Raw genomic sequence first — 27,125 nt, 5'->3', positions numbered from 1 at the left:
TTTAATTGTTATATGACAATTTCTATATTTTATAAATTTCCTATTTTGGTAAGTTGTGGTTTTTAGCATTTTAATAAATTTGAACATTAATTAGCATGAAAATAAAGTAAAAGCTCTTGAAACAATCCTATTTTCATAATGTCAACACTATCTGTAGTGATAATTTTCTTTTTAATGTCATTCTTTGTGACTTCTTCTTTAAAATATTTTTTGATTGCTCTTGCCAGGTGTTTATTATGGATTTTTTAAGTCTTTTCAAAGAATCAACTTTTGGTTTTGATTGTGCTCTGTTGCAGCATTTTTCAAACCTTTTGGTCTCAGAACCCTGTTACTGTCTTAAAAATCATTGAGGACTTAAAAGAGCTTGATATGAGTTATATTGTTAATATAAATATAAATTTTTCTCAGTTGTGAAATTAAAACAAATTTAAAAAATTAGTTTGTTAAAAATAATAAACTTATTGCATGTTAATATAAATAACATTCTTTAAAGGAAAAATAACTATCTTTATGAGATGAATGGCATCATGTTACATTTTTACAAGTTTCTGTTAAATGTCTGTCTTAATAGAAGACACTATATTTTCACATCTACCTCTGCATTCAGTCTATTGTAGTATCTTGCTGTGGTTGTAGTAGAAGAAGAAAGTGCAGTCTCACACAGACATGTAGTTAGAAAGGGGAAGAATATTTTAATAGCCTTTTCAGATTTTTGTGCATAACCTTGTTTGATATTACAGCAGATCTCAATACTTTATTTTTTTTTTAAGGTTAGTTGTGTTGTGGAATCTTAAATTGTATCATTATATTTTTCTTATTCTGGTATATTTAAGCCCATTGGTCTTTATTACACTTTGAATAGATTTTTGCTTATGTATAATTTTATAACATCATGCTTTGGTGATTTGGAAAGTATAAGTTTACTGAGTTAAACAGTTCTTCCAAACATTAACGTATTTTTTTGTGTGATACCAAAGACTACATTGGTTAAAATCACTTCTAATCTCATCAGAAAAGTGCCTAAGTATGGGGATGCTGTCAAGCTCAAGGTGATAGATAAGTTTGCATGTTCCAAATTCTTGCTTGAAAATTCAAATTTGATCTTGGCAACAGATGTTATCAGTTGATTTTCTTGCTCACTGTTTGTTTTTGAGAAAATGTCTGCCAAATACCCACGCCTGGATAAATATAGTTAACAATTGTTCTTTCAAGTGAAAATGGTGTTCTGTGAAAACGGTGCCTAGTTCAGCTGGCAGCTCAATCACAAACTGCTTTTTCTTGATTATTTTACTTTGTGACAGATAATGTTTATTGTTTTCACATTTTGTCACTGAATATTTATTTACAAGACATGGAGACTCTACTTACTAAATAATTTTTACTGCTTCATCAAGTACATTTTAAATTGAAACTATCTTTTTCTTTCTTCAACTGCAAGTATGGGGCAGTCAGTAACACATTGACTAATAATAGTTTGATGTCATTGCCTTGATTTGTAATGAGATTCCAGCAATTATATCCACTATTGCTTTTGTACCATCATTATAAATGTGAACTTAGCATAAAAGGCAAACCTCATCTTATTGTTACGGAAATAGTTTTGCCCTTGGTCACCTTATGTATGTTTTTGTTTATGATTAATTTCTGATCTTTATGATTTTCTGCCTTTTACTTTCTTTTGGTATATTTTGCTGTTTTTCTGAATTTTAGATGAATGCCTCTTTCATCAATTTTCAGCTTTCTAATGCATTTAAAATGGGCATAAGTTTTCCTCTAATCATAGTTCTGATATGTAGTATATTTACATTTATTTAATTCCAAATATTTCCTAATTTTCATAATTATTTTTTAATGCATTGGTTGATAAAAATATATTTCTTAATTTCCAAACATGGGTATTTTATTTTCTTCATTTCTGGCTTTATTGCATTGTGGTTAAATAACATTTTACGGTTTGAGTTCTTTGGAATTCGTTGAGATTTGTTTTAAGGTCTAGCATATGGTCAGTTTTTACAAATGTTTCATGTGTGTTTAAAAAGAGTATGTATTGTCTAGCCACTGAGTGCAGAGTTCTGTATATGTCTGTTAGGTTAGGTCAAGTGTGTTAATCTTGTTTGAATCCTCTAGCCTTAATGATTTTTTTTGCCTTTCCAATGTTTTGTTTGTTTGTTCATCAATTACTGAGAGATGTATGTTTAAAATATACAAGTCAAATTGTGGATTGACTGATTTTCCTTGTAGCTCTTTTTTTCTTTTTTTGAGATGGAGTCTCGCTCTGTTGCCCAGGCTGGAGTGCAGTGGCGTGATCTCTGCTCACTGCAAGCTCCGCCTCTTGGGTTCACGCCATTCTCCTGCCTCAGCCTCTCGAATAGCTGGGACTACAGACACCCGCCACCACACCTGGGTGATTTTTTGTATTTTTAGTAGAGAAGGGGTTTCACCTTGTTAACCAGGATGGTCTCGATCTCCTGACCTCATGATCTGCCTGCCTCGGCCTCCCGAAGTGCTGCACCCCACCTGTAACATCATTATGAATTATCCCTTGTTATCTCTAGTGATGCTTTTAGAGTCTACTTTGTCTGATATTAGTATAGCTAAATAAACTTTCTTTAGTGTTTCCAAGGTATTCTCCTTTCTGTTTTCTTGTGTTAAAGATACGATATTATGAGTAAGATGTAGATTTTTTTTTTAAACTCAGTCTAACTATCAAAAGTGCTGGGATTGCAGCTGCGAGACACTGCCCGGCCAATAATTATTATTATTTTTTATTCCTTTTTTTTTCTTTATAGTTGGGAAATCTTACATATTTAGTATTCTTTTAGTGGTTACTGTATAGATTATAACATACATCCCGTCAGATACTTCATTTCTGTTCCTTCCCTCAATGACCTTTCCATTGTTGTTGTCATGTATTTTAAGTCTCTGTATGTTTACCCATAAGTGGTTATTACTGTTTTTTTTTTTGAAGTCAGTATTCATTAGATTCATCCACATAGTTACTTACCATTTCTGATGCTTTCTGTTCCTCCCTTCATTTATGACCTTCTAGCTTAAATCACTTTTTTTTCACCTCCTAAAGAACGTACCTTAGTATTTGCTTTAGCACTGTTTTGCTGGTGAGACATACCTTCAGTGTTTTTGTTTTGGTTTAGTTTGGGTCTGAAAATGCCTTTTTTTTTTTCCTCTGGAGATAGCGTTTCGCTCTGTCACGCAGGCTGGAGTGTAGTGGCATGGTCATAAATCACTGCAGCTTCAAACTTCTGGGCTCAAGAAGTCTTCCTGCCATAGCCTCCTGAGAAGCTAGGACCACAGACATATACCGTCATGCCTGGCTAAGTTTTGTATTTTTTGGAGAAATGGGATCTTATTATATTGCCTGGGCTAGTCTTAAACTCCTGGCCTCGAGTGATTCTCCTGCCTTGGCCTCCCAAAGTTCTGGGATTATAGGCATGAGCCACCACGCCTGGCTTACTATGAGTCTTAGAAGATATTTTCCAAGGACAGATACTAGGTTAGTTGTTGTTTACTGTTAGCACATTACATTTATCCTTGCATTGTTTTCTGTCTTGTATCTATTGAAAATTCAGCTATCAATGTAATTGTTGATATTTTGAAGGTAATCTGTTTATTTGACTGCACTTAAGAGTTTTGCTTTGTCTACGATTTTTAGCAGTTTTAGTTATGTTTAGCTGTGGGTTTCTTTTTTTTAATTAAATTTTCTTTTTCTCACACTGTAGTTAGATATTGGAAGATTTGTTTTTAATTATCCTGCTTGGTGTCTGTTGAGATTTCTGAAATCTGTAGGTTCATGTCTTTCATCAGTTTTGGGAGTTTTCAGTCATTATCTCTTCAAGCAAATAATTCTTCGGTAAGAGTCCAGTTAAACTTAGACTAGACCTTGTAACTGTATCTTTATGTTTCTTAATCCCTCCAGACTTTTCCAACCATTTATCATTCTAGGTATATTTTTTTCTGACCAGTTTTCCAGTTCATTTTTCACTGGGCCTAATCTGTTATACTTATCCCTGTTATAATATATCCCTAATATATATTTTTCTATTTCTAGAATTTCTATAAGTTCTTTTTTAGATCTGCTCTGGCATTTTAAAAATATTTTTTGCTCTTTGTTGATGGGGTGTTACTAACTATAGTTTGAGATATTTGAGTCTGAAAAAGAACTGTTATGTTTTAGGATGATCTTAAGTTTTCTAGAATGGGGTTTTTCACTTCATTTCAGTTGAATAGGGTGGGAATTAGAAATGTGTTCATAATTATATGTAAGTTTATCTGTCAGTTTTTTCTCATGTCCTCTAAAGAGAAGAATTATTTATTTATAGTTCTATTTCATGTGTCTGGAACTGACCAAGATCGAGCACTAGCTAGAATCCAAAAGTCAAGAATCTAAACACTGAGAATAAAAGGAGGAAAATAACTTCTAATGCCAGTGCACTAACACTTAGGCATTTTGCTTCTTAGTTTCAGCCTTGTGTCTTTTTTCTTAATGCCAAAGCATTATAACTTTATAACAAACTTACTCTTCACCTTACACACATTTTAACCAACTTGTTTACTTAATTTTAAGCCAGGAGGCAGCAAATAGCAAAAATGGGAGAAGTTGTTCTGTAAACAGACATATATACATGCAGTGTTACTTGACAGCCAAGATGGCAGAGAAATAGACATAGAATTTATAAAAAGCTGACAATTCAAAATGAGCACTACTTTGGCTCCATTTAGTGTAGATAGATAGGGCCTCTATTACTCTATTCTTGGTAAACCTTGCAGGCATCATTTAAATGTTGGTTCTCAGAGTTGGTGTTTAATTTCTGAAACAACAAACTATTGACATACTTCTTTTCATAGTTAGGAACCATTTTAAATTTATTTTTATAGGTTTGTGGATACAGGTGCAGTTTTGTTACGTGGATTTCTTGTGTAGTGGTGAAGTCTGAGCTTTTAGTGCACCCATTACCCCCAGTAGGGAACACTGTACCCAATAGGTCATTTTTCAGTCCTCATCCCCTCCCCTCACCTGGGAACAATTTTACCAATAGAAAGTGTGGCTTTTTTGTGTGTATGCAGATTTTTCCTTCTCAAACATACTTTGAAGAAATGGCATTTCTAAGTTTTGATTTCATGTTATTGTTAATTTATTTTTTATCATCTAGTATTAGCATATACAAAGTGGTAGGCACCATTTGTTTACAAAAGAATTATGAGAACAATTTCAATCAAGAAAAGTTTTTATTCATTAATTTTTCTTTGAGAAAAACGGGGAGAAAATAGTTCTTTTTATTGTGGTAGTTCATTTTAAGGCACACAGTCTGAAAGTATTTCTGTGTAATCAAACATTTTTAAGCTAGAAAGAACCTGGATAATCATATAGTCTAGTGTTTCTCAGCCTTGGCTACACATTAGAATTATGTGGAAAACTTAAAAACTTCCAGTAACTTAATCAGTCTGGGCTGAGGGCCCTGTCACAGTATTTCTTTCTTTTTTTTTTTTTCCTTTGGTAGGTCTTTGTGGCAGACCTGTCACAGTATTTCAAAAGCTTCTTAGGTAATTCTACTGTACAGTTAGGTATAAAGAACCTTAAATTTCTCTGCCTTTCAAAGGGAGTATCCAGTGACATTTTGAGGACTTCAGAAAAATATAATTCCTGTTTCTGTGGCGTCAGCTTCACTTGATATTGTTTAACATGAATCATTTTTACAATATGAGAAAGATAATACGTATTACATATTTTATTAGAATGCAGTAAAACAGTTCATGGTGTCCAGCATGTAAAGGTACTCAGTGAATATTGGTGATGATGATGATGATAAAGATATAGGTACACATTGGAGGATATCGATGGAAAGGGGCATTAGGTTCTGGAGTATTTGAAGTAGAACTAACAGGATTCAGTTACTGAGTAGATACAAAGAGTAGAAGAGAGTGTTTGGAGACTTGACTGATGGTGATGCCATCCACTAAGTAGAGTACATAAAAGCATGTCTTGATTTTAAAAGAAGACTGAAAGCTGATTGGAATTCCTTATCTTGTTTTTACTTAATTCATTATGAGTACTGAGTTTGAAATATCCCCAGTTTAGCCAAATACACTTCTTGAATTTTAAATTTATTTAAATATATACTTAAAATTTTTGTAAGTATTTGTACAAAGATATCTGTACAAAGAATAAAACTCTGACCTGTTAATAAAAATTGGTTGAAGCTATGTAGTCTTATATTTTATATATTGTTTGAAATTGAGTTGCATTTTTTTTGGTAACATCATATTTGACGTTCTGAGCAGAGCCCTTGGGTAGCGTGTGATTAGCTGTTTCTTCCACACGCTTTAGTAAAAATGATAATATTAGTCTTCAGATTCAGCAACTGTCCTGGCAGAGCATCTGTTAAGGTACTTCTCTGACCAAAATTTGATCTTATAGAGTTTCCTTTTTACAGGTGTGATTCAAGTAAGGTGAAGGAACACATGCCTAGAGCTGTGGAACATTTTGAAGATTAGCAGGTTATATTACATTTGTAACATTTACTAAATTTTTACCATAGGTAAGTTTGCTATGGTTAGAACACCAAGGACTACAAAAAGCCATGCAAAAACCTACTGTTAACCTGTCTTCCACCTGCTTTTTATGCAATAAAAGCCAATATAAATATGTACCTTGCTCTTTTCTACACAAGTAGAACCTTGCCATGTACACTGTTCTGTACCTTGTTTTTTTAATTACAGTAGAAAAAAGCATCTATATTCTCATTTAAAGTTATGGAAATAACTTTTCTTAAATTTTGATATTTTGATAATAATGTTTTAAGTATTTGATAAACAGGATAATGTTGTCTTATTTCAGGGGTCCCCAAACCCTAGGCCATGGCCTCATATGGGTCTGTGGCCTGTTAGGAACTGGGCGGCAAAGCAGGAGATTAGCGGTAGGTGAGAGAGCATTACCGTCTGAGCTCTGCCTCCTGTCAGATCAGTGGTAGCATTAGATTCTCAGGAAGGTGAACCCTGTTGTGAACCGTGCATGCAAGGGATCTAAGTTGCATGCTCCTTATGATAATCTAATGCCTGATGATCTGAGGCGGAGCACTTTTATCCTGAAATCATCCCTCGCCGCCCCTCCCACCACCTGGCCACCATCAGTGGAAAAACTGCCTTCTACAAAATCAGTCCCTGGTGCCAAAAATGTTGGGGACCACTGGTCTTTTTGGTAAGCATGATAATACTGACTATTTTCTCCTTTGAAACTTACTCTTTAGTGTCCATGATAGTTATCTTTTTGTCTTTCTGGCTGCTCAGCTCATCATTTTTACCATGTCCATTAAATGTTGCTATTCCATTATCGAACATTTTCTCGTTATATGCACTCTTCCTGGGAGATTTTATCCATACTCATGGTTTCCTATATTCTTGACTTCAGGTGTTCCATCTAAACATTGATGGTTACCAAATATAGATCTTTTTTATGAGTATGAGCCATGAATCCAGCTTCCAATATACATACCCATTTGGACATTCCACAGGCCTCTCAAAACAATATGGACAAAACTCATTTCTCCTCAGTTCCCCCTCTGTTGTTCCCTGCTATAAAAAGGGGGAAAAAGTTCACAGCCAGTGTTTTCATATTTTCTGTCTCAAGCAAGTAGTATTGTAAACACTTAGTTCTCTTAGTCAGAAGCTTGGTGGTCATCTCAGAGTTCTCCCCTTTCTACCTGCCATAGCTTGGTGTCCAAGTGTTTTTCTTTCTGTGGTACCTTGCATGGTGCTGCACAATTAAAGGTGTCTAGTTAAAACATTTTGATATTAAAAACAGGAAGCAAGACTATGAGTGAAATGTCTCTGAAGTGTTTATTTTTGTGAGTTTTAGTGCAAATTAAGACATCAGTATCTCTCTGATATTGAAGTGAGGAAGGCTGTGTTGAGAATAAAAGCGAAAGAGAAAACTATAGAGAAAGATGATTGATTCCTTTAAGAATGTGTAACAAACCTTTATATATGCCAAAAAGTTCTCTAGTTGAAAGACAACTCAACAGTTACTCTACAGTATAACGTGTTATTTTAGAAATACTTTGTATTCGGAATACATTTGAAACAGCAGAAGATGTGATTACTTCTGCCGTTAAGGATTGTAGAAAGTTCCACAAAGCCAGTATTCTTGTATTTCATAGAGAATTTGTCTGCGGGGGCACATTTTTCTGAATTGATATTATAGGGAGCGTTTTACCAACATCATTGCCTACCTTCTTTTTCAAGTATCTTAGGGGGAAAAAATGATGTTCACTGTTTGCTGGACAGTATATATAAAATTCAGAAGACTAATTGAGTCCAGATAGGTAAAGAGATTAGATATATCTTACTGTGAAGAACAGAAATGTGTGTGTGTGTGTGTGCGCGCGCGTGCACGCGCGTTAATTTCCAGAACTATATTAAAATCAGCGAAAGTAGCTTGCAAAATACTAGGGAACCGAAAGAATGTCCCTTTGACATTAGGGATGACTCCATGGTTTTCAGAAGGGCAACTGGAAAGATGGAATTACCATCACTGAGAATATGGGTAAGGCAACTTGAGGGTGAGGAGAAGTATCAGAGATTTCATGTCTGATAGACTTCCAAGTGGAGATGTGAAGGTGGAGTAGGCAATTTTGATAATTAAAAAACATGAAAGTTGGCAGAATGATACTGCCTCCTAATTTAATTCTTGAAGTGTTCATATTGCACAATCACTTTTCATTCAACAGATACTTACTGAGTTCCTCTGTTTGCGACTAGATGATTGGGGGCTCCAGTAATAAGCAAATATAATCATGGGCGCAGTCCTTACGGAACTTAAACCTGTAATGGGGAAAACAGACCTTAAATCATTACGCATTTGAAATTATAGCCGTAGTAAGTGTTACGAAGGAAGAATATCTGAAAATGTTGGAGCAGACAGTGGGGACTTTATAATTCTGGTGCTCAGGAAAAAAGTGACATGAGGTATAATTCACATACAATAGAATCCATTCATTTTAAATATATAGTTAGATGAGTTTTTGACAAATCCATGTAATCACCACTATAATCAAGGTAACAATGTTTATCCCCAAAAGGTTTTCCAAATATCCCTTTTCTGCCCATTTTTAAATTGAGTTATATGTATGTAGACTGAACTCAATTTAAAAATTGAGCTTAAAATTTTAAAATAGTCGTATATATATACATATATATAGATTTGTAGGCTTTCTTTATATATTCTGGAACAAGTCTTTTGTTGGCTATATATATTGCAGGTATCTCCCAGTTTGAAAATTGTGTCTTTTTATTCTCAGTGGTGTCTGATGAACAGTTTCTAATTTAAATGAAGTCCAATTTATCAATATTTTGAAGGGATAATTCTGTATCCTATTTAAGAAATATTTTCCTATGTCATAGTCATGATGATACGAAGATACATGTATATTTTGTTGTATAAGTTTGTTTATTCATGATCCATTGCAAATTAAATTTGTATATAATCTGAGATAGGACTCAAGGTTCATTTTTGTCCATGTGATAGTTGATCCAGCACCATTTATTGGAAAGATGATTCTTTAACCATTAGATGTAAGTTGTTTTGTTGTGACTGTATATGTGGGTTGCTTATTAATTCTCTGTTCTGTTGGTCTGTTTGTCGTTGTACTAATTATGTCTTATTTATTGTAGCTTATGATAAATCTATGTATATTCTAGTGTTCTTCCTCAAGATTTTCTTGGCCATTCTGCGTCCTTTGCATTTTCATGCAAAATTTAGAATCGGCTTGTGAGTCTGCAAAAAGTTTGTGGAATTTTTATTGGGATTGCATGGAATTTTGAGGTCAGCATCAGGGAAACTGATTATCCTCTACAGTATTATTAATAAATCTTCCAGTCAACAAAGATGGCATAGCTTTCCATTTTGTGAACTCTTTCTCTCAACAATATTTCAGTGTAGAGGTATTGCACATCTCTTGTTAGATTTATTCCTAGTGTTTTGGGTTTTTTGGATGCAATTATGCTATCGGTTTTTAAATTTCACTTTCTAATTTTTTTGGAAATATGTAGAAATATAGTTTATATATTGACCTTAATTATTATATTCACTTATTCTAATGGTTTATTATAGGTTCTTTCGGGTTTTCTATGCACTTAATTATGTCATCAGCAAATAATGACAATTGTAAGTCTTCTTTTTAAATCATTATTTCTTTTTTACTTTGTTTTCTCCTTTCTTTTATTCTTTATGCCATTGATTTGTGTTGGTTTATTTATTTTGTTGAATAGAAATGGTGATGTATATTCTTGTCTTTTATACCTGAATTCAAGGGGAAAGAATCCAATATTTCATTAGTAAGATGACATTGGCTGTACAAATTTTTGTAAGTTAGTTTTATTAGATTAAGAATGCTTTTATTCTTAGTTTCTGGAAGATTTTATTGTGAGTAGATACTGAATTTCATTAAATTTTTTTTCTTTATCTGTTGAGATGGTTATATGGGTTTTACTTTGATGATTTGGTGAATTACGTTGATTAATTTTCAAAAGTTAAATCAGCTTACGTTCATGTAATAAATTTCATTGGTTATAATGTATTATCTTTTTGATAAGTCTGGATTTGATTTGCTAAAATTTTGTCTCACATTTTTGTGTCTGTATTCATGAGAGATGTTTTGGCCTGTCATTTTCTTCGTGTCCTTGTCAGGTTTTGGCAGCTTCATAAAAGAATTGGGAACGGATCCCCTTCTTTTTGTTTTCTGGAACAAAATGGTGTGAGGTATTATTTATTCTTAATAGTTTAGAATAATTTTCTACTGAAGCTATCTGAGTCAGGAGATTTCTTCAGGGAAGATTTTAAATGATGGATTCAGTTTCTCTAACAGATAGAGGATTGTTCCAGTTTTCTATTTCCTGTGCCAGTTTCTATAAGTTATGTTTTTCAAAGAAGTTGTCCATTTTACCTAAATTATTAAATACATTGTCATAAAGTTGTTGTTAATATCTCCTTATTTTCCTTTTACTGCCTATATTAATATCCCCTTATTTTCCTTTTACTGTCTATAGCATATGTACTAATACCCCCCTTTTAGTTTTTCTGAAATTGGAATTTCTGTCTTTTTTCTTGATTATTTCTGTTAGGGGTTATTGATTATTAATATTCTCAAACAGCCAACCTTTGGCTTAATTTTCTCCTAATGCTTTTTATTTCATTGAGTTTTGTTCTTGTTTATGTTATTTCCTTCTTTTTACTACTTTGGGTTTGATTTGCCATCTTAAACTACTGAAAATAAAGGATGATAGTGTGATTTTTCAACTTTCCTTCTTTTAAATAGACATTTTAAAGCTGTAAATGGTCCTGTAAACATAGCTTAAACTGCATCTCACAAATTTTGATACTACATTTTCATAACCAATTAAAAATCTTTTAAAATTTCCTGTGTGATTTCTTATTTTATGATTAATTTTGTTACTGATGTCTTTTTTTTTTTTCTGGAGACGGAGTCTCGCTCTGTCACCCAGGCTGGAGTGCAGTGGGGCCATCTCGGCTCACTGCAAGCTCCACCTCCACAGGTTCACACCATTCTCCTGCCTCAGCCTCCTGAGTAGCTGGGACTACAGGTGTCCGCCACCACGCCTGGCTAATTTTTTGTATTTTTAGTAGAAACAGGGTTTCACCATGTTAACCAGGATAGTCTCAATCTTCTGACCTCGTGATCCACCCGCCTCGGCCTCCCAAAGTGCTGGGATTACAGGCGTGAGCCACCGCGCTGGCCTGTTGATTTCTAATTTAATTCCAGTGTGCTCAGAAAATACATTTTATATGATTTCAATCTTTTGATATTTATTGACTTGCTTTATGGCCCAGTATATGATTCAGCTCAGTCAACATTCCTTGAGTACTTGAGAAGAATGTGTATTGAACAGTTACTGGATTCTATACATACAAATTAGATCAAACAAATTTGTTACTAGTAATGTCAAATTTTTTTGTATTCATTGGATTTTTTTTCTTCTGTAAATTACTGAGAGAAGTATCTTAAAATCTCCAGTCGTTATTTTGGATTATTCTCTTTTTCCTTTTAGTTCAGTCAACTTTTGCTTTATAAATTTTTGAACCTGTGTTGTGAGATGTATGCACATTTATAATTGTTAAACATTCCTGTTGAACTTTTATCATAATAAAGCATCTCTCTGTATCACTAATAATTTAAGCCAGCTATTCAATATTAACATAGCAATATCATCATACTTTTAATGAGTATTTGCATGATATCTTTTTCCATTTTTTCTTTTAACATATCTGTTCCCTTGAATTGAAAGTAGTTGTGTTGTACATAGAATATAGTTATGTGTTTTGAAATCCAATATAATGTATTCGATATTTAATTGGAATGATGGGTCCATTTACATTTAATGTGGAACATGATATACAAGGATTTGTGTCTTACAAGGCAGGTATTTGTTTTCTATTTGTTCCTTTCTTGACTTTCTTTAATCAAGCGTTATTTTTTTCTATTTGGTTTTACACATAATTTTACAGTATACATCTTTAATATGTGTGTATGTATTTTTAAGTAGTTGCCCTAGAGATTAAAATATTCATCATTAAAATATTAAAATATTAGTTTATTAGGTTCTAGTCTAAATTTGTATTTTTAACACTTGTTGAAAAATGCGAGAAGCTTATAGTGGTTTAATTTCATTTACCTCACTTGTCTTTTTCTTTTTTTAGATGGAGTCTTGCTCTGTTGCCCAGGCTGGAGTGCAGTGGCGTGATCTTAGCTCACTGCAACCTCTGTTTCCTGGGCTCAAGCAACTCTCCTGCCTCAGACTCTCGAGTTAGCTGGGATTACAGGTGCCCGCCACCATGCCTGCTAATTTTTCTATTTTTAGTAGAGATTGGGTTTCATCATGTTGGCCAGGCTGGTCTCGATCTCCTGGCCTCAAGGGATTCCCCCGCCTCGGCCTTCCAAAGGGCTGGGATTACAGGCATGACCCACCTCGCCTGGCCTAGCTTAGTCTTTTGTGTGTCTTGTCCTATACTTTATTTTTCTACATTTGTTTAAACCAATAGAGTCATCGTTATTGTTATTTTAAATGTTAATATTAATATATATTTATCCATATATACTTACTTTTCCATTCCTCTTAACTAACTCCTCTAGTTCTGTACTTCCGTGTGGGGCCATTTTCTTTTAGCTTGATATATTTTGTTCTCTTATAACAAGTGTTTTCTTAACTTTTGTTCATCTAAACTTATTTTTATTTCATCTTGATGGTAGAAGATATTTTTTTCTTAGTGTGGAATTCCGGGCTGGTTGGTTGGTTGTCTTGTTTTCTTTTTTTGTCTTAGCACTTTATAGATGTCATTTTGTTATCTTCAATTTCTACTATTTCTGATGAAAAATGAGTTGTTAGTTTTATTGCTGTTCCCTTCCAGGTGATATGTCTTATTTTCACTGACTGCTTTTAAGATTTTTTTCTGACTTTAGTTTTTAATACTTTGATATATCTAGGTTCAATTCATTTCTTCATTAAATCTCTGTTTTGCTGTTTCTAACCTAATGATTTCTAATTTCAGTGATTATATTTTCGTGTTCTGGAATTGTCATTTGACTTTCTTATAGAATTACGGGACTTTGCTGAAATTCTCCATCTGTACTGTGTGTGTTTGTTTGCTTGTTTGTTTGTTTATTGAAACACAGTCCCACTCTGCGGCCCGGGCTGGAGTGCTGTGGCGCAATCTTGGCTCACTGCAACCTTCGCCTCCCGGGTTCTGGCAGTTTTCCTGCCTCAGCCTCCCGAGTAGCTGGGACTACAGGCACACGCCACCATGTCTGGCTAATTTCTTGTATTTTTAGTAGAGACAGGATTTCACCATGTTGGCCAGGCTGGTCTCGAACTCCTGACCTCAGGTGATCTACCCACCTCGGCCTCCCAAAGTGCTGGGATTACAGGCTTGGGCCACCATGCCTGGCCTTACTTATTTCTTGAACATACCAATCACAGTTATTTTAAGTCTTTGGTAACTCCATAATTTTTTTTTTTTTTTTTTTTGAGTCAAAATTTTGCTCTGTCTCCTAGGCTGGAGTGCGGTGATGTGATCTCAGCTCACTGCAACCTCCAACTCCCAGGTGCAAACGATTCTTATTTCTCAGCCTCCCAAGTAGCAGGGACTACAGGCATGTGCCACTACACTTGACTGATTTTTTTGTTTTTGTTTTTGTATTTTTAGTAGAGACAGAGTTTCACCATGTTGGCCAGGCAGGTCTTGAGCTTCTGGCTTCAAGTGATCTGCCTGCCTTGGCCTCCCAGAGTGCTAGGATTACAGGCGTGAGCCACCACGTCTGTCCTGGAACTCCAAAATCTGAATGACTTAGGTGTCTTTTTAAATTTTCTGTTATTTCTCTTGGGTGTCTATTCTTGTTTTTAATTGAGGTACAGTTTATATAAAATTTACCATTTTAACCATTTTAAAGTACACAATTCAGTGGGTTTTAGTATATTCACAATTATGTAAGCATTGTAACTATCTAATTTCAGAATATTTTCACTACCCTAATAAAGTGAAAACTGTTGGCAGTCAATCTCAATTCTCCCCCTCTGCCCATCCCCTGGCAACAGCAAATCTACTTTGTCTTTGTGAATTTGCCTAGTCTAGACATTTCTTATAAATAGAGTCATAAAATTTATGTGGCCTTATGTGTCTGTCTTCTTTCACTTGGCATAGTGTTTTCAAGATTCATCCATGTTGTGGCATGTGTAAGTGTTTCTTCTTTGTGGCTGAATAATATTCGATTGTATTCATATGCCACATTTTGTTATCCACTCATCAGTAGGTGGACATTTGAGTTTTTTCCAGTTTTTGACTGTTATGAATAATGCCACTGTGAACATTTGTGTAGAAATTTTGCATGAGTGTGTGTTTTCAATACTTCTTAGTATGTACCAGGAATGGAGTTGCTAGATCATACGGTAACTCTTTAAGTTCTTGAGGAACTGTGAAACTCTTTTCCACAGTGACTGTATGCTTTTACATTTCTACCAGCATATATGAGAGTTGCAATTTCTATACATTCTTGACAACACTTGTTATTTTTCTGGACTTTTAATTTTTATGTTATTGCAGCTATCATAGTGGGTGTTGGTCATTTATTTTTGTTTTTTAGAAAGCTTTGCAGTTTTTAAGAGTGTTAGACATTGTGGTTGAACAATTACAGAAGCTCTAGTTTGTGTTACTTTGCTCCAAAGGGAATTAAGTTTTCCTTTGGTATATGAGGTATTAAGAGGTCACCTTGAATCTATTAAAGGTTGGTTATAAGACTTTTTATGGCTGATCTATTTCAATTAAGGAGTAGCTGGCCCTTTGGTAGTCTCAACAGGGAGCTGGAGTTATTTATGAAGGCTCCTCTAACTTGGTGGGGCCTACACTCCAGTCTTTGTCTCCATAGCAGTGAGCAGCAGCTGGAATCTCTGCTGAGCTCTTTAGCCTCCTACCTACAATTTCAACTAGTTTTCTTGAATGTTTCCCCTCTTGTGGTCCTTTTTCTCTGGAAATTTTTTCTTTAGTTTCCAGTTCTTTGATAGTCAAAATTCTGATTCTTTTTTTCCTTAGTCTGATTGGACTGCACTTTCTACTTGAGCTCCATTTCCCTGTTACTCAGCAAACTCAAGGAAAAAGCCAAGATAATTGTGGAGCTGGTCGTATATGCCTCCGTTCTTTCAAGAGTTGTAGCCCCTTCTGTTCCTCTTCATATAAGTCACTCTTTAGTGCCTTCAGTTTTTACTGTTTGTCTAGATTTTATGAGTTTTATTTAGCAGAGGGTTAGTTTGATACAAGTTATTCTAGCATTGTGTCAACAGTAATGATGTTTTATTAGTTGAATTACAAGAAAATGACCTCACTATTAAGAATAAGAACATGAATTTTTAAAAGAAAAATTGGACAAGAATATGGGAAGAAGGATTTCTGTTTTCAGACAGAAGAAGGTTAAGGTAGCCAGGTTTGAAGGATGATAAATAAGCATGATTAAAAGTAAGATAATGTGACTCAAATTGGTGTTTGGTATTTTTTTTCTTTTTTTGGTGAAAACTGAACAAGGTTATCAAGTGTTCAAAGAATACAAGTTGGAGAAATAATATGAGAATTTAAGAGAAAATAATAAAGAGCATTCCTCTGGATTTAGTTGTGAAGAAATTAAAATTCTGATTTTGAAATGTGTGCTATTAGAGTAGACTTGTTTATTTCTGTAAATGTTAGTGATTATTAACTGTTTGGAGGTTTGAGTATTTAATGTGCTGGCCAAAGAACAATGTATGTCTATTAAGTGTGCCAAAGAGAATTGTGTTCATAAAATGGAAAGGTGTACAGTAACTGCCCATTTTTAAATGTAGGAGGAAGAGAACAACTGATGTTACAGGAATGGACATTACATTTAGAATATCGAAGTACAGAAAGAAGCCAGAAATAGATTCCTAAAGAATAATGCGTCCCTCTCCTCCTACAGTATTAAAAATGGGGGTTTGGAAAGAAACTAACCATTTGCTTTTTCCACCAAAATATACCTAAGAAGGAACCTAGTTGTGGCAGACTACCTAATATCTATGTTTTTCCTTTTGCCCTTTTGTGAACTCTGAAGGTTAGTTAGTGGTTTTCTTCAGAATTGCATTGGGAAATTTGCCAAGGGCATCCTTTTGAGGCAGCTGTCTCTGTACCCTTGGAGGCCATCAGTAATGTTTCCAATCTATAGCACGAGTCGGCACAAAAATGTTGAGCTGTTGTCTTCATGTTTTAAAACATTCCTCTGCTACCACTATCCTCCACCCCGAACTAGCGTAAAATATGGCACATTTTGGGACTTAGAGTCCTTTCATCATTTTTTGTTACTGTACATTTTTAGGTAAAATCCATCATTAACAATAAATATATCCAATACATCAATAATGAAAGGACACTTAATTTTTTTCAGGTGATTTAGATAATAACAATGGACACATTAGAAATGCTTAATATATGAGAATTTTTTGTATGGAATGTTAACATTTTAATTTTCACTATTGAGATTTTTTTAAAGTAAATATGCTTTAAAGTTTTGGGGGTTATTAACTATGTTCATCATGAAAATACATTAGAAGAATTTGAAATGCATTTGTGTTTTTGTTCTTATGCAATTTAGTAACATAAGCAACTCTTTTACCCTATACGTCTTTAATATATTAGTCTGTTTCTCTTATTTTACTAAACTGTCTTCTTTCAGCCACCCACACAGAATATGCCTATGGGTCCTGGAGGGATGAATCAGAGCGGCCCTCCCCCCGCTCCACGCTCTCACAACATGCCTTCAGATGGAATGGTAGGTGGGGGTCCTCCTGCACCACACATGCAGAACCAGATGAACGGCCAGATGCCTGGTAAGTTTTTCTCCTCTAAGACATTAACACCAGAGTTGCTTAGCAACTGAAACGACATGGGGGCTCAAGGGATACTAGATTGTTGATGACAAAACTGCTTTGAATGCCCCCGAGTACAAGCTCTCTTAGAGTTTGTTAGCTACAGAGCTACGTGACCTGTATTCAGTGTTTATCAGGCTGCCCTTGGGCTTTGATGTAGCTGACACACAGCATTCCTCTGATGAACAGAACTGGCTAAATTTAGTCTGTCTGAAACTGCAATACAGTTGGCTTTAGAAGCTTTTTGGAAAAAAAGGGCATTGCACCATGGCTTAAGAATTAAAGTCTGTTAAAAAAAGATAATATAACATTTCCCTGAGTTTTTATTTACTTAAATATTGATTGATCTCAGAAGCAGTATCATTGGGAAAAACACGGAGAAAGAAACAAAACAGTCTCTGAAGTGCTGGTGTATTTAGTATTTCCTCATTGATATTATTGAAACTGAATCTATATTTTTTAATACATATGTTTATAGCATAACATAAATATGGGAATGGATTTTAAAGCAAAAATTAAAGGCTGAAAAATAATATAAACTTTCTTACATTATTTATACACTGAGCCATTCCCTTTTCTGTTTGTCAATTTTAAGTTTAGGGTCACTAGGTTGATATGCTTTAAGACATTGGATGCTGATTTAGTTACCTTTTGCTGGTTTGAAATTTTAATCAGAAAAGTATCTTTACACTATTTTGTTTTTGTAATAGTAGCATCAACCCATAGCCATAATTTTTGGTGGAATATTATGTATATTAGGTATCAGAATATTTTTACTTTCTAAGACAAAAGTTATTTTCATTGATAAAAAGAAGGCATTATACAACTAGCAGTAATGGAAATAAAATAACAGACCAATTATTAAAATTAGTAATTAGCATCTTTAGGATTCTAATTTCTGTAGCCAATTGTATTGATTGATAGCATTGGTGGCCAAAGATGATGGGTGCAGTAAAGAAGCAAAAGAGAGCACACAGCAAAAGAGGCAAGGTAGCCTGGCTTATAGAAGATTGAGGTGTGACTGATCATATAGGAGGGCAGTGGTGTTTCAGTAGCAATCTCCTATTTCCTGCTAAGGCTTGCAACATTGATGGCACACGTCCAGTATGGAGGTAGGAATAAAGACATCACTACTTTTCAGTTTGTAGTCATATTGTAGTCAAGAGAAAACTTCTTGCCAAGTCAACATTTAGTTCACCAGCACACACTGTTTTTAGAACTGGGAAGGTAGTGATAGTGCAGGTTAGCTAGTTAGGAGTTTTGTGACTTTTTATGATGGTACCTTGAATTAGGATTTTGACTTAAATTCTCTATGTAACATTGAAGCCTAAGGCCAAAGAAGCATTTGAGCAGCAGTACAATTATGGTTAACATGACATTTTGGTTTTGTGTAAGGCCTTCTGAAGTAGTTATATTCTTTTATAAGCTAGTTATTATCAACCACTTATGACCTAGGTTGTTCAGAATACTGTAGAGCTTCCAAAACAATAGTTAAGAATTTCTCCAGGCCAGGCGCAGTGGCTCATGCCTGTAATCCCAGCACTTGGGGAGGCTGAGGTGGGCGGATCGCAAGGTCAAGAGATCGAGACCATCCTGCTAACATGATGAAACCCCATCTCTACTAAAAATACAAAAAATTAGCTGGGCTTGGTGTTGGGCATCTGTAATTCCAGCTACTCAGGAGGCTGAGGCAGGAGAATCACTTGAACCCAGGAGGCGGAGGTTGCAGTGAGCCGAAATCATGCCACTGCACCCTAGCCTGGCGACAGAGTGAGACTCCATCAAAAAAAAAAAAAAACAATTTCTGCTAACAATAATTTCTGCTAACGATAGTTACGGAGTTACTGTTAAGCACAGGAGAAATTGGAAGGCCAGTAACTTACGTTTTCTTTATTTGTTCCATATAGCATTTAGCCAACTTTTTATGCACACAAATTTGCATCTTGGCTTGTTTCAGTTTTGTTTTTAATTTATATTTCATTATGTAGACTCAGTTTTAGAGCTACTTATGTGCTCATTGATCTTGGTCAGATCGCTACTCGGTCTCAGGTTCCCTTTTTAAAAAAATTAATTTTTTTTTTCTTTTTGAGACAGAGTTTTGGTCTTCTCACCTAGGTTGGGGTGCAGTGGTGCAATCTTGGCTCACTGCAACCTCTGCCTCCTGGGTTCAAGCAATTCTCCTGCCTCAGCCTCCCGAGTAACTGGGACTACAGGCGCACACCACACCTGACTAACTTTTGTATTTTTAATAGAGATAGAGTTTCACCATGTTGGCCAGGCTGGTCTCAAATTCTGACCTCAGGTGATCCACCCACTTCGGTCTCCCAGAGTGCTGGGATTGCAGGCATGAGCCACTGAGCCCAGCCTAAAAAAATTAATTGATTTTTTAAAAACTGGGTAACATATGCCTATGGGACCACAATCAAAGGGTACCAAAGGATGCCTAGTCGCCACCTCTCCAGATAGTTCTAGAGAGGCATTGGTTTCTAGTTGTCCTTCAAGAGATCTTCTCTCACCGGGCATGGTGGGGTGGCTCACGCCTGTAATCCCAGCGCTTTGGGAGGCTGAGGTGGGTGGATCACTTGAGGTCAGGAGTTCAAGACCAGCCTGACCAACGTGGTTAAACCCCGTCTCTACTAAAAATACAAAATTAATTGGTGTGGTGGCGCACACTTGTAATCCCAGCTACTTGGGAGACTGAGGCAGGAGAATCGCTTGAACCCAGGAGGTGGAGGTTGCAGTAAACCAAGATCGCGCCATTGCTATCCAGCCTGGGCAACAAGAGCGAGACTCTGTCTCAAAAAAGAAAAAAAAAAAAGGAGATATTTTCTCTATATAGTAATAATGCATGTATATTTCCTTTTTTTCTTATTCTTTTGTTTAAAAAAGTACAAATGATAGCACTCATTAAATAGTGTTATGTATCTTTTCTTTCTCAAAGATATATCTTGGAGACCATTATTTTATTACATATGTAAATAGATGCCTTATTCTTTTGGTCTCTGTATCATATTCTGTTTTACAAGTTTAATTTATTCGAACATTTGGGATGGAAATACAGGCTTCTAGTCTTTTATTATTATGAATTATACTGCCATGAATTTGCCTGTAAAAATATATATGCACATATATATGTATTTTGTGTGTGTGTCAATACACATGCTGACAAAAATTTGTGTATCTGTAGCATAAATTTGTGGAACTGAAATTGCTGGGTTAAAGGTATATGTATTTTAAAATTTGACAGTTAGTGCCAAATTGCTTTGTGTAAAAATAGTAATATCCATCAGTTCTGCATTTATGAATTTCACATTCATGGATTTAACCAACAGTGGATTGAAAATACTTGGAAAAACAAATTGCAACTGTACTAAACATGTACATACTTTTTTTCTTGTCACTGTTCCCTAAACAATACAGTATAGCAACTATGTACATAGCATTTACATTGTGTTATGTAGTAGATGTAATGTAGAGGTAAAGTATATGAGAGGATGTCCATAGGCTATGTGGAATTACTGCGTCATGTTATGTCAGGGACATGAGCATTTATGGATTTTGAAATCTGTGGGTGGTTCTGGAACCAATCTCCCACAGATATTGAGAGACAACTACTTGACTTGAATTGTTATTTGTCATCACAAATTTCCTTAAGCTTGATCCCACCCTTGATTCCACAAGCTTGATTCCCCATGAAATATAAGTAAGATTTATATTCCTTCAACAATGGATGAAAGTGCTTCTTTATTCATAATATAGGTAGATCAAACTTTTGATTTTTGAGAATCTGAAAGGTGAAAGTTCGGTCTCATAGTTTTAATTTGGCTTCTTATTTTAAGTGAAGCAATCAATCCTTTAATGTTGGTGAACCTTTTTGTAGTTTTTGTGTGAACGAGTCGTTCCCTCATTATGTCCTTTGCCGATACTTTTATTGGTGGTGATCTTTTACTTACTTCATATGTTAAATAATTAATTTGGTCTGTGATATATCTATAAATAATATTTTCTTATTGGCCTTTTTATTATTTTTGAGTTTTTTGTGGCATGCGAATTTTTAAATTTTATATAGTCTAATTTATCAATGTTTTATGGCTCTGAGTTTTCTGGCATACTTAAGAAGGTCCTTCCATTATTATTTTTAAAATTCTCCTTTTTGAAATTCTTTCATGGTTTCTTCTTTTTAAATGTTTTAAGTTTTCTGTTCATCTAGAATTAGTTAGTGGAAGAGAGGAGATAGTGATCCAACTTGTTTTTTCCAGATGGCTCCCCAGTTGTCACAATACCATTTACTGAATTAGTTTTCTGTTGCTCACCAATACTTAATATTACTGTGATTATTTACTCAGCTGTGTATTTGGGTCTATTGTTAGATTCTGTTCTAGTCAATCGATCTGTTAGTCTATTCATTTATGTTCACAGTTAATTACTCCAACCTTATGATATGTTTTGCTCTTTTATAAAGAAGCTAGTCCTCCCTTCTTTTTCAGAGTGCTCCTGACTTTTCAAAAGCATCAATTTCTTAATCTGTAAAATGGAAATAACTACCTCACAGTATTTGCTGTCTTTCCTATAAACCATTTACTTTGCTATCGATTAATTATTGTTTGGTATTACTATAATAATGCAAAAAATATATTCTTTCCAGGTACTTTTGTGTGGACCATCTGTTTAACTTTTATATTTTGCTTCTGATCATTTTTCTTCAAAGGGCCTAACCATATGCCTATGCAGGGACCTGGACCCAATCAACTCAATATGACAAACAGTTCCATGAATATGCCTTCAAGTAGCCATGGATCCATGGGAGGTTACAACCATTCTGTGCCATCATCACAGAGCATGCCAGTACAGAATCAGATGACAATGAGTCAAGGGCAGCCAATGGGAAACTATGGTCCCAGACCAAATATGAATATACAGCCAAACCAAGGTAACTAAGCTTTATGTCCTTCTTGACTAGTGTGCTCTATTAGCCTTTGAAAGTAAAATGATTGTTGTCAGGTTCTTAGCTGGTTCATAAAAATTTAAGTTTAGAGTGAGTGACAGTCATGCCTATAAAAAGGAAATGTTGCGTTTGAAGCTATTTTAAATCTCTTTGCTCAATTTGGCTGTTTAAGCTTATTTATTTTTGTGTCTTTTGGACAGTTTGTTTGAGGTTCTTTATTGTTGAGAATTGTTTTTTTGAAGCCAGTCAATGACGAACCAAACATTTGGTTTAGAGCTAGAAAGTTGAGAAAATAAACACCTGCTCTATAGTTCATTTTACTTATTAAGGATGTATTAATTTATATGAATTTCCCTTGATTACATGGATATTTTCTGATGGTGTGTTTCAGCATTAAAAGGTAATTCTAAAATAATTTGCCATTAGAATGTTCAGTGGAAGTGCTGCTATACTCGTCTTAGAGTGGTGTAAGTCCATTACAGTTTTTTACCAGTCTCAGAATGAAATTGTACCATGTTTCTCTTTTAAGTACTCTGTGAATAATAACTAAAAGCCAGTAAGTGGCGCTCTGCTCTGCTAATTGTTTGTTAAAATATTTGGCATATTTCCAGCTTAACGCGATTTCAGTTACAAAATGTAGTGAAGTTAAGACTGTAAGATAGGATTTAATGTATTTGGAATAAAATTTTCTAGATTTTGATTATAAAATAAACAGCACTAAAATGTACCCAGATAAAAGAAGTTAATGTTAATCTGTTGATAATTCCTTATGATGAAATATAATTTTTAAATAATACAGATTTAAAAAAATAATTTTCATGCGATATACTGAAAACAAAAGGAGATAATGGAAAAAACTGCCAATCATTTTAGCTTCACAAAACTGGGACTTGGCTACGTTTTTTGCCCCCAAAGTTACTTAATGCCTATGCTGGAATTATTTTTTTTTTGTTTTTATTAGGTCAATTAAAAGTCCAAACAACAGCAAGATCCAGTTAGTGCTAGATCAGAAGGGAGTTCATGTGTTTCTCTATACAGTTTGATTACCAGGAGAGAGAACAGGAAAATTGATGTTTCTGACAGCAACTCCATTAATGATGGTGCACTTCTTAGAAACCTATAGTTAAGAAAGGTATGGTGTGCACAATAAATGGATGTTGCTGCAGCATGGTTTGATATGACATAATAAGATTTGAAGAAGAAAAAATAATGCATACAGCAATGTGCATATTGACTTTTTGGAGAAAAGTATTGAGGTGTTCACAGAAATTTTTTGTTCTTAGGGACCAACTTTTATTTTTTAAAATGTCGTATTTTGTAAGTATGTGTAGGTCTTCCTTTTACTATAGTACAATAGTTATATCACTTTTTGCCTTGTTCTCATAGTTTATAAATTTCTTTTTTATTTCTATTTTTTGTATTTTGTTAAAATAATAGAAACAATGTCTTGGTATGTTGCCCAGGCTGGTCTTGAATGTCTGGGCTTAAGTGATCGCCTGCCTTGGCCTCCCAAAGTCCTGGGATTACAGGCATGAGCCACTGCACCTGGTCAGTTTATGAATTTCTTAATAGAACATAGACTGTACAGAAATGACCAGGTAGAGATCTGAAGAGATTAAAGACAATTTTCAAAAAGAAAATACAGTGAAAATCATTGAGGAAATTTTTATTGTTTTAAAAATCTCTTTAGGACAAATAAAAAACTTCATTTAAATTTTGATATTTCAGAATCAAAAGAACACAAAATTACAGTTACCAGAAAAGAAAGTTATACAGTGTTCTGGCAACATCTACTTTTTTAATCATATGAGTTTCTTATACAAGCATTTTAATTATATATTACCTTTTAATAAATTTATGATGAGTTTTATTAATGATTTTTTTTTACTAGATGCTAGAGGTTGAAGAGTTTTATTAATGAAGTTTTAATATTCATTTCATTGTAAAACATTTTCTTAGTTTTTTAAAAAATAAACTGTATATTTTACGTTAAAAGGTTTTCTATTTATTATTTATTTTTATTTGTTTTAATTCAGCAACTAAGCTAGTATTATTGCAAAATGTTTTTCTCTGTCCTGTCTTAGAGGGTCCATTGCTTCCAGGTGAATAATTGAGCACAATTTTTTTTTTTTTTTTGAGATGGAGTCTCACTTTTTGTCACCCAGGCTGAAGTGCAGAGGTGTGATCTTGGCTCACTGCAGCTTCTGCCTCCTGGGTTCAAGCAGTTCTCCTGCCTCAGCCTCCCTAAGGGCTGGGATGACAGGCACCTGCCACCACGCCCAGCTAATTTTTATATTTTAGTAGAGACATGTTGGCCAGGTTGATATCAATCTCCTGACCTCAAGCCATCCATCCACCTCAGCCTTCCAAAGTGTTGGGATTACAGGCGTAAGCCACCGTGCTGGGCCCAATTTTTATGTTAATTTGTTTCTTAAACTGCTGGCAAAATGTTGCTTAAATATAATAATCAATCCAACATATACTTTCTCATGTTATTTTCACTGTTATCCAGATAAAATTTATTGATTTATCATTTTGAACCTTAAGAGAAAGACCTGGCTGGGCGTTGACACTCTTGCTTGTAACCTCAACACTTTGGGAGGCTGAAATGGGAGGATCACTTGACCCCAGGAGTTGAAGACCAGCCTGGGCAAGATGGCGAGACTCACATTTTCTACAAAAAGAAATATAAAATTTAGCTGAGCATGGTAGCTTGTGCTGCAGTCCCAGCTACTCAGGAGGTGGGAGGTTCGCTTGAGCACAGGACTTCGATGCTGTAGTGAGTTTGGTGGTGTCACTGCATTCCAGCTTGGGTGACAGAGTAAGATCCTGTCTCTGAAAGAAACAAAAAGAGTAACTCCAGTGTTCAGAGTAAACCACCATCTTCCTGCATAAACTTATTTGCATATAGAGCATAAGCTTCACTAGAATTCAACAAGCTTTAAAAAAGCAGGAAGTGTGTCTGTTCTCTGCTGTATCCCAAGTGCCTAGAAAAATGCCTGAGGATGGACACACAAAATCTTATTTATATCTTTCATTTCTTCAGTAAAAATCAAGTGTTATATGATCACTTGTCTGAAAAATGTTTATTTAATAAAGCAACAAGTACATTCAGTGTATGAAAAGGCAAATTGTATAGAAAGGATTTCTGAAGATGTTATATTGGACAGATACCTGTGTATTTTTCATTATCAGGCATTAGTAATTATAGCTTTCCACATTTAACAGAATTTTACTAATTATATATTCAAATGTAAAGAATTTTACAAATTGCAGTGTTTGTGTTAAATAATATGTTTTGTAAGTTCCATGTGTGTAACTCTTTAGATTTGGATTTGTCTTGGCCCTGTAGCTTACTGTATGTGGGACCTTTGACTAAATTACTTAATTTCTCTAAGTAAGATTAAATGAAGTGATGCATGTAAAAATCCTGACTTGGTCATCATTTGCATAATTTTTACAGAATCAGTTGGTCGATAATCAGGCTTTTTTAAAAGGCTGAACACAGAAACATTTGAGATTGGTTTATCAGCTACTGTCTTATTGTAGCCACAGCATCTAATTTATTTCTGGTTGCCTTAATAGTATTAAGAAAGTGTTGATTCATGTGGCTAAGTTGCAAATGACAGTATCTTTAAAACACTGCTTTCTGTCAGTGTACTCTTTGGTTAGCTGACCCAGAGGCTTGACGTGAAAGTAGGAGGACATTTTTATTTTTCTTTCAGTACCTAAACTGTTCACATTAGTTATGTAAGTATGAAGGGCAAAGCGTACATATTATCACAGCTGAGATTGTTTTATCTTATTATTATCTTATTATCTCTTACTATTACACAGTGGATTATTAAGAGACCAAAAGGAAGTGCTTGAGATAAGCCTAGCATTTACTTTTACATATGTATTTTTACATGGTATTTTATTTCCTTGTACTTCTGCTATTCGTATATATAGATCTTTCTCATTTTTTAAATGGCACCATTTTTTATATGAATGTATTATAATACAACAAAGCCATATTCACTTTTGATAGATGTTTCTAGTCTTTTACTATTACAAATACTTCTGGAGCAAATGTCTTTGTATCTATGTCTTCGATTACTTGTACAAAATTTTTGTAGGGTAAATTCTAGAAGTAGAATTATTGAAATATATGAATACTTAAAATACTTGAGAGACATCGCCAAATTGTTTTCAATAAAGGTTGCATGAGGCCACATTCACATTCCTGCAGCATATAAAAGTGCTTATTTTACTCCGTACCCAGTGACACTCAGCCTTCCTATTCTTTGCTAAATATGTAGGGGAAAAATGTAAACTTAATTTCTTCAATTATTAGTGAGGTTGCATAACTTCATATGTGTATTTACTGTTTGCATGTTTTCTATGAATTGCCTATTCATGTTATGTGTTCTGTGGTTTGTTATTGAAGGAGTTTATAGATTAAGTCTGTTTACCTTACATGAATTTCACATGTAAAAACATTTTGTTAGTTTTAAGAGATAGGAATTTAACTTTTTGTTGTTGTTGTTTTTTGAGATGGCGTCTTGCACTGTTGCCTAGACTGGGGTGCAGTGGCGTGATGGTTCACTGCAAGCTCCGCCTCCCGGGTTCATGCCATTCTCCTGCCTCAGCATCCTAGGTAGCTAGGACTACAGGTGCCCGCCACCACGCCCGGCTGATTTTTTTTGTATTTTTTGTAGAGACGGGGTTTCGCCATGTTAGCCAGGATGGTCTC

The 27,125-nt window shown here is 34.6% G+C and overlaps 1 protein-coding gene across 6 annotated transcripts in view; it reads left to right on the top strand.

Annotated features, from left to right (window-relative positions):
• The window catches only part of SS18 (synovial sarcoma translocation, chromosome 18), a 76,033-nt gene that overhangs the window by 16,408 nt on the left and 32,500 nt on the right, over positions 1-27,125 (top strand). For all 6 annotated transcript variants that reach the window (XM_011939279.1, XM_011939280.1, XM_011939278.1 and 3 more), the window contains 2 exons: positions 17,253-17,406; positions 22,154-22,375. In XM_011939279.1, the coding sequence (XP_011794669.1) occupies positions 17,253-17,406; positions 22,154-22,375 (376 nt within the window). The remainder of the gene's footprint in view (positions 1-17,252; positions 17,407-22,153; positions 22,376-27,125) is intronic.

Source organism: Colobus angolensis, unplaced genomic scaffold (genome assembly GCF_000951035.1).
Source record: "Colobus angolensis palliatus isolate OR3802 unplaced genomic scaffold, Cang.pa_1.0 Scaffold18, whole genome shotgun sequence".
Classification (NCBI taxonomy): Eukaryota; Metazoa; Chordata; class Mammalia; order Primates; family Cercopithecidae; genus Colobus; species Colobus angolensis.
Note: the sequence above shows the minus strand (reverse complement) of the source record. Positions and strands in the feature narration are given on the sequence as shown.